The sequence below is a fragment of the Temnothorax americanus genome, unplaced genomic scaffold, assembly GCF_048541705.1.
Source record: "Temnothorax americanus isolate GAGA-0224 unplaced genomic scaffold, ASM4854170v1 Scaffold178, whole genome shotgun sequence".
In the NCBI taxonomy this organism is placed as follows: Eukaryota; Metazoa; Arthropoda; class Insecta; order Hymenoptera; family Formicidae; genus Temnothorax; species Temnothorax americanus.
In genome coordinates, this window is record NW_027509316.1 from 85,040 (window position 1) to 94,046 (window position 9,007).

Below are 9,007 nucleotides of genomic sequence, written 5' to 3' on the forward strand. Positions count from 1 at the left end.
TCACTACTTGTTCTATCTCGATACTTCATTCTTTCAAGAGAGAGAATTTTCACCGGAGAATCAGGCCAAGAAATACCATCCATAATTTCCTCACAGGAAAGGTGAACATCAACATTTCTGATAATTCCGGTTCTGAACAACTTATAATTAGGGATATAAACATACAAATCCGAGGGAAGGAGGTTTTTAGTTTCAACAAACGAGTTAGCTTCCAAGTAATCCTCAAACTCGACTTTAATTAAATTCTTGCCAAGTCTTTGCAGGGTATTAATATTGTATTTATTACATAAAAGTTTGCCAATTTTCATAGGATGAGCATTACCAATATTATCAGACGAGTTAGAAACACTCTCAATATGAACCGAAAAAGGAGCAAGAATACCATCCGAATATCTATTCCCCAACTGAGACTGAATAAAGCGAAGTCTAGAAGAAGCCGGGTCATTATTAACTGAGACCAAGGCTAAGGACGAGGACAAGGACGACTCATTATTATCGTCCTTTTTAAGTCGTTTAGAAGAGTTACTATTTTTATTCTCCTTAGGGGAGGAGGGAGAACGATTCCCTCGATTCCCACCCTTAGTCATGATGGGTACACAATAAATCGGTATGCGAAAAATATATTTTCCGCATATATTAGTAGAAAGACAAGAATAATAAAAAGAGAAGTGAAAAATAATATTTTATTCACCATATAATATATTACTAGAGAAACAGATATATTTTCCGCATATATTAGTAGAAAGACAAGAATAATAAAAAGAGAAGTGAAAAATAATATTTTATTCACCATATAATATATTATTAGAGAAACAGAAATATCAGAATAAGAATAATAAGGAGTGTGGAACAGGAATGCGAAGAAAAGACTCTCATAAATATTCTCGACTAGACACACTGTTACAATAACACAAGAGGGAAGCAGCCCGCCTCTGAAAAACATGCAAAAACCAAGGCGAGCAACGGAATGTAAACACACAATTTGAAATAACGAGTTCCGAAAGAACCTATCGCAGGCAATAATATAAATATTAAACCATTTAGCTGAAAGAAAAATACCATTAAATTATAAATAATAAGGCATATAATGCAAAAAGTAGCAATGTAAGGAACGAACATACAATAAGTACTCCGAAATATTGCAAGTTCGTAATATAATTAATAAGGCAAATATAATGTTCTGATATGAACAGTATACAAAATGATCCCGAATAATAAATACAGATAGAATAACGACAGCACATACAAGTATAGTACAAATTAACGAAATTTCAATAGATACTAGTTATTCTGAAAAAATAGTAATAATAATAGAAATAGAAAATCAAATAACTCCATCTCAAAATGACTATATTTAATTAATTAAATATATAAGCATAAGCATGAAATCAGCGAGTATGAGCATACAGGCGAGAACGAAGTAGCAGATATAGTAGCTTAACAGAGAAAATATCCAAAGTGAATTTTAAAGAACGGTAAGGCCAACGTACGGAATGCTCCAGAATGTATCTAAGAATGACGATAATTAACTAAAAAAGTACAGAAGAAAATGAAAAACTGAACCCAAAGTATAATAGCAAAACGGAGTAAAATAAAATATCTGGAGTAAATTTTATTTTTTTTTAAAGAAAGGTAAGGCATATAAAAAACAGACATAGTTATCTCGCTCGTCAGCTCACAGAATGTCCTCAGCGTTCTCAAGCAAGCGGCCAATACTCCTGCGTCATGTGCTCCTCCAAGCCATTCCAGAAACACGTGCAAGCATTCCCATGCAAATGCGGAGCAGGATATATAGCGAAGCGCAGCAGGATATGTGTGAAGCGAATGAAATAAAATTACAAATTTATATAAGCAATAATCGGATAGAATCCGCCCGAAGAGAGTAAACTAGACACGTCCTACTCGGAGCATGTCCCAAGACGGACTCCCGCTCGACTGATGAGTCCCTCTCTTCGGCGTTCTCCGGCTCGCGCACCTGCGAAGTACGGCGCGAGCGAGTACCGAATTCTTCTCATAATTGGGGATGCCACCCGTGGGCGGGCAGCACGAGTCGGGTGAGTCGCGCGAATATCGACAAGTGTACTAATCGCGATCCACCGACGTTTCGCTAATAGGCGCGATAATTTAACCCGGTATAACTAATCAATACAAGAACCGTACAATTAACAATGTGAAGCGACAACACGAAATCGATCCTATAATTAACTACTATTTACACTATGATACACGGCGGTGCGCCAAACATTACCGCCCACCAAAATACACCGTATTTTCTATGTTTGAGCGAGTCCCTCCGGTGAGCCGTCCATCGGCAGAGGGCACAGCTTCACCAGAGGGCGACTAAGGAGGCCATCCGCCGTCCTCACCGTAGCGACCCGGGCGACCCCGTCACGACCCGGATGCAATTCCTCGACGCGCCCTCGTCTCCACGCCAGAGGAGGGGCGTTTTCGGTTTTTAGAAAGACCAACGTGCCCTTTGATATCGCGTCAGCCGGCTTTAACCACTTTGGTCGTTGCTGGAGGGTGTGTAGATATTCTTCATGCCACCGTTTCCAGAACTGTTGGTGCATGTGCTGCACCAGCTGCCATCGATCGAGTCTGCCTATCGGCACCGGGTCTAGGTCGGGATAGGGAACCGCTACGAGCGGCTCTAATGTGATAAAGTGCCCCGGGGAGAGCACCCCGAGGTCGTGGGGATCCGAGCTGGTGGGGCACAAAGGTCGGGAATTCAGGATGGATTCTACCTGTGCTAGGAGGGTACTGAATTCCTCCACTGTGAGGATCTGCGCTCCCACCACGCGTTTCAAGTGGGTTTTTGTCGCCTTAACCCCCGCTTCCCAGAGGCCACCAAAGTGTGGCGCGGAAGGGGGGTTAAAGGACCACTGGATTTGTTCTCGCCCTGAGGCCGCCTCCATGCAGCTGACGAGCTCGCGCTGAGCCCCCACGAAATTGGTGCCGCAGTCGCTGTAGATCCGCGAGCAGCGACCGCGCCTAGCGATGAAACGCCTCAGAGCCGACAAAAACGAGTCTGTAGATAAGGAAAAAGCAAGTTCCAAATGAACCGCCTTTGTGGTAAAACAAACGAAAATGCACACGTACGCCTTGAACGGCGTTGCCCCGCGAGAACGACGATTATATACGAAGAAGGGGCCCGCGTAGTCGACCCCGGCGATTGAGAAGGGTTTGGCCTGACGTACCCGGTCGAGCGGTAGGTCCGCCATGGGCGGTTGCAAGGTACGCGGGTTCGCCCGGAAACATTGGTAACAACGCGACAAACAACGTTTGATGGCCTGATGGGCCCCCAGCATCCAAAAATGCTGCAGTAGTAGGTAATGCAACGCTCGACGCCCCGGATGCAAGTGTAGGCGGTGGGTGCGCTCTACTATAAGTTCCGTGAGCCGGTGCTTACCGGGCAATAACGCGGGATGCTTGGCCTCATGAGATATTGCGGAGTGCGTGAGTGTACCGCCCACCCTGAGGACTCCGCGCGCGTCCTCGAAAGGGGCGAGTTGTCGCAGAGGTTTGGAGCAATTCTGATTGCGTTTCAATCTATTGAGATCCTCTGCAAAGCGACAAGATTGAACAACTTTAACGAGGTATAACAGGGTCGAATGGAATTCGACTTGGTCTACAACAAGAGTTCTGTGAGGTGAATTCGACTTGAGTCGATTAACAAAACGAAGACAATAAGAGAATATTCTAACGAGTTTATCCAATGACGAAAAACGATCGAGAAGCGAATCAACAACAGAAGCAGAGTTTACGACATCAGCAGGATTTACAACAACAAAAGCATGAGCTTTTTCTTCCTCCGGAAAATCGTCAGTTTCCAATATCGTTTCTGGAGTGGGTTCGAATTCGGCGAGCCACGCAGGGCCAGTCCACCAAAGCTGGTGATCCACTAATTCTTGAGGAAACAAGCCCCTTGAGCAACAATCGGCGGGGTTAGACTTGGTGTCGACATGTCTCCAGCAAGAGATATCTGTGTTGGACTGGATGCGGGCCACACGATTACGCACAAACGTTTTCCAATGGTGGGGGGCCGAACGTATCCAGGCGAGCGCGACCTCGGAATCAGACCACGCGTACGTGCCGTCGATAGTAATCTTAGGCCGGAGGATGTTTCTGATATACTCCGCTAAGTCCGACAGTAAAACGGCTGCGCAAAGCTCGAGTCTCGGCAAGGTGATGGCCTTAAGCGGGGCCACCTTTGACTTGGCGCTGAGCATTCGAATCAGTACCCCGTCCTCGGCGACGATTCTAATATATACAACGGCTCCGTAGCCCTGTTCACTCGCGTCACAAAATCCGTGTATCTCCCGTCGGATTACGTTGGCCATGGCGATAGTACGAGGTATGCGAATGGAAGCTAGCGCGGGGAGTTCCGATTTGTATCGTCCCCATCGAGAACATACTTCCGAAGGAGGCCTATCGTCCCACTCTAATTTGAGCACCCAGAGTTGCTGTATCAGTCTTTTAGCTGCAAACGTAAGGGGAGTCAGAAAGCCTAACGGGTCGAAAATACGAGCCAGTTCCGAGAGAATGGTGCGTTTGGTACAATCTCTGTCCAACGGGTGGACCTGAAAGCCGAAGTTGTCCGTTTGAGGATACCAACGAAGTCCGAGAACTTTGAGAAACTGATCTTTCGAGGATTCAAACGATAGCAATGATTGACTGCAAAGCTCTGGATCGAGATCTGTTAAGACTGACGGATGGCTGCTGGCCCATTTCCTGAGCTCGAAACCCGCGGTTTTAAGCAAAGCTTGTAGCTGCCGCTGAAGCTCACGGGCTTCCCCCTCAGATTCGGCGCTCGCCACCACGTCGTCGACATAGACGCTCTCCTCCAAGACCGCCGCGGCCAGAGGGTAGCTCACTTTGCCTTCCGTTGCCAATTTCAACAAGCAGGCGATTGCCAGGAACGGAGAACACGTCAATCCAAAAGTGACAGTCAACATCAAGTAGTTTAAGATTGGATCATTCTCCGAGAAACGCCAGACTATTCTCTGGTAGTCACATTGACCGCGCTCGACCAAGATCCGAAGGAACATTTGTTTGACGTCCGCAGTGAGCGCCACGCGGCCTACCCGGAACCTCAACAATATCACGACGATATCCGTCTGTAACTTAGGCCCGGATCGCAATACGTCGTTCAACGAAACGCCGTTCAAATCCTTCGCCAAGGCGTCAAATACGACCCGCAATTTTGTGGTAGTGCTATCCGATTTAACTACCCCATGATGGGGCAAATAGAATACAGGTCCGTCCACCGGAAACGGCCGTTCAATCAGTTTCATATAACCGTTATTCAAATAATCCTGCATGAATTTGTTATAGTTTAATTTAAACTCTGCATCTAATTTAAAGCGACGCTCAAGTGCGCGAAATCTATTTAGGGCTACTTGACGCGTACCGACAAAACAAGGTTTATCCTTTTTGAAAGGATACGATACAACAAAACGACCGGACGCGTCCTGACGCGTGGTCTGAGCGAATAATTCCTCGCAACGTTTATCCTCCTGCGAATACGGTGGGACCGATGGAATCTCATCTAGTTGCCAAAATTGACTAAGAGATGCGTCCAACGAATCGAGAGTCATAAACGAATGTGTGGATCCCGGCGCCTGCGTCGATACCGAACCGACGAGAACCCAGCCGAAGACGGAATTGAAGGCGTCTGGTTCGCCCTTCTTTCCCACGCGACGGCCATCCCGAAGTAACGACGCGAAGATTTCTGCGCCGATCAGGATGTCGATGGGACCGGGTCGGTGATACCGCGGATCAGCTAGCCGCAATCCGTTCAAATGTTTCCACGCTCTTCGCTCGACCTGACTGCTAAGTAACGGGGCGAAGATGCGCGGAAGAATCGTAGCCTCTACTGGGGTGCGCGTGCTTTCCCTGCCCTGTGCTTGTATTACGAGTGAGGTGCGGCCTCGAGTTGCAGCCGCCTTTGTATCATTTACCGCGAGAACTACCGTATGGCACTTGGTTCGTCCGAAACCACCCCTTTGCATGCAACTTTCGGAGATAAAGTTTAGCTGGCTCGCGCTATCTAACAGAATACGAACGGGGAAGGGATTTCCGTGTGCGTCGAGCGCTTCGGCTTGTACCGTCGACAACAATACGATCGGGTTCGACCGCGCGACACTAGCCATGCTAACGAGGGGTTCGCTTCTCTGCGATGACGTTGTCCCCGATTCGGAGGGTGGTTCGGCGTCCGTGGGTGCATTCGCCGAGCCCGAGTTCTGCTCAAAATGCAGGAGCGTGTGATGTTTGGCCTTACACGATCGACACGTCCACGACGATGGACAGTCATTAACGCTGTGGCCCGCGCGGAGGCAGTTATAGCACAAGTTCGAAGCTTTAGCCGTCGAATGCCTCTCTCGGGGTGCTAACTTTAAGAACCGAGAACATTTTGCAACGAGGTGTTGTTCTTTACATACCCGACACTCGGCGGTTCGAGTTGCGAGCGACGAAGCCGACGCGGAATTCTTTGACGAAGTCGACTGAGACTTTTGCGACGTATTTTGTGAGCCCGATACCGACGCGAGAACCCGGCAGTGATCAGAGAGGAACTTTGTGAGCTGCGTGAATTTCGGTATTTCCTCCGCCCGGTGTTCAGATTCGAACTTCTCGCGGAGCGAACGAGGGAGCTTCTCCAGCAAGAATTTGAGAAGGAGATAATCCCAAGCGTCTGTAGGAAATTCTAATAGATTCAATGCTCGCGTGTTCTCGGTGAAGGTGCTCAACAGCGTGCGCAGGGGGACGGCCGACTCTGACTTCAACGGCTGAGCTTTCAGCATCAAGTCCACGTGATAATCCGCCAAGTCTCGTTTGTTTTGATATCGCGAAATCAAGGCGTCATAAGCTATCGCTTAGTTATCGGCGGAGAGAGGGATGTTCTTGACGACGTTCAACGCTTCTCCTTTCAAGCAGGATATTAGATATTGATACTTCTGTATGGTAGGGACGTTCCGGTTCTCGTGAATAGAGATGTTGTATAACGCGATGAACGAGGGCCAAAGCGTGAGATCTCCCGAAAATTGCGAAAGTGAGATCTTGGGCAATTTGACCGATGACGTCTGGGCCGGGGCCTGCGGGGCCGGAGCGGCTACTCGGTCGGCGCCCACAAATCTCTCGTAACGCCCGATTACCGCGAAGCGCATCTCGTCAAAGTCTCGGCGAATCGAATCCTCCGTTTCGAACTCTTCATCTGAGGCGTTTTGTATTATCTTGAGGTGGGCTGCCTCAAAGTCCTCGACCAATTTGGTCACGATGGGATATCGCACGAGAAAGTTCGGTCTCTGATTTACATTGTCCGCGGCGAGCATCGACAGCTCATGAATCTCCCGCATACGTTTCACGCATAACTCGCGTTTGGTTACATTCCCTCGACTCATGATGCCCGGAATACAATCACTAGGTCAACCAAGATGACGATAGCAGCTCACTTCGATGTGAGAATATCAACAATGCCGGAAGCTAACGGTCTTCAAGTTCCGAAATGTTCGCAAAACGAAACAACTATCTCCTTGTTATGATGACGAGTCGGCTCGGCTCGAATTTCTTTTCGAAGGCACGACGGATATTTTCGAGAGGCTATAATAACGATTCGTACAATTTCAAAACGACGGTAGGTTGATGCAAAATAATAGGGTGCGAGCACTGGCGGTAGAGGGGGATCAAGTAGGATAATTAACGAGGAAGATGGTTGCAAAGGATACAAAATAATATAATAGTTAGACCAATAATAAATCAACAATCAGTAATCAATAATCAACAAAATCAAAATTATCAATTAAATTGGCACAGGTACCCGGTTACGACGAAGAAATTGCACTCAGGTACTTATCTGATCGAGCCTCAGTAATACGCGTTGCGCGCGGTTTTACTACATAAGCGGAATATACGACATGAGCATACGACATGAGCGGTATACCACACGAGCAATCCACGACACAAGCACTAATTTATGTGGCTCAATTACAATCACAATCTCCAATGACTAATTGAAATATCATATGAGTGCTGATATATTTTATCCCGGGGACCAGTGCCGCCAAACAGTGTTGTCGATCGATGGCAAATATTCGCAAGCGTTCCAAACGATCGAGAAAGTGTGTATGTACGCGTGTATTTTCGAATTGTATCGAAAACACACCCGGTAGCGACGAACAAGTATCGCGTGTTATTATCACGCGCGCGTCTATATAGAAGAACACGATGTGCACGCGGCCGGCACGTGACCGAGCGCCCGGGCCGCCGACAGCGAGATGAAAACGTATGGCTTAACCGAGAATATTCCAATGTTGAATATTTCGGTTAACGACAATATTCAATAACGAACGACAAAAGCAATTAACCACAAGGCGATCAAACGACAAGTTTCCCGCGCGTATTCTCGTCGCGAAGCAATGTTGCGGCCGAGAGATATCGCGGCGGGTGTAGAATACGCGACTGATCAATTGTAATGCAATCGCGATCAAAACTACTAAGAAATGCTATCCACGAGCGAAAGGTCGGCGTTATTACTTTAGCGCGCGAATCCGGCTCGAAGGACCACTGCACGGGGGGGTATGAGGCGCTCCCCGGATTTGCGATTGGTCAACAAAATTTCTCGAAGGACCAGAGGGCCCGTGCTCTCGCGAAAGTGAATAAAGCGAAGCAAGCAAGCGAATATCAAAAAAATGCGAGGCGACTCACCGTGTCGTTGCCCGGCGCCTCCTGGGTGTCGACGTCGTCCTCCCGTTGGCGAGATCTCTGGCGTGCAAGGCGAAAGCATGCAACAGTCCGGTATAGCAAGGGGGCACGGACAGGCAGGTATAGCAAGCAGGCACAGATAGGCAGGATAGCAAGCAGTCACAGATAGGCAGGATATCAAGCGATTAGGCCTTCGTGGTTTGCGATGGGCGACCAAGCACTCCAAGTTTGCACATGCAAAACGGTAACGTGTGAGCTTCACGACGCTCGACTGATGAGTCCCTCTCTTCGGCGTTCTCCGGCTCGCGCA

The 9,007-nt window shown here is 47.9% G+C and overlaps 1 protein-coding gene across 1 annotated transcript; it reads right to left on the bottom strand.

Annotated features, from left to right (window-relative positions):
* Positions 1-2,273: 2,273 nt before the first annotated feature.
* LOC143896074 (uncharacterized) lies at positions 2,274-6,800 on the bottom strand. The gene has a single exon (XM_077403619.1). It carries the CDS (start codon positions 6,798-6,800, stop codon positions 2,274-2,276), a length of 4,527 nt encoding a protein of 1,508 aa, XP_077259745.1.
* Between the last annotated feature and the right edge of the window lie 2,207 nt (positions 6,801-9,007).

Coding starts and splice junctions, on each gene's coding strand:
- LOC143896074 (XM_077403619.1), bottom strand. CDS start 6,800: ATGCTGAAAGCTCAGCCGTTGAAGTCAGAGTCGGCCGTCCCCCTGCGC.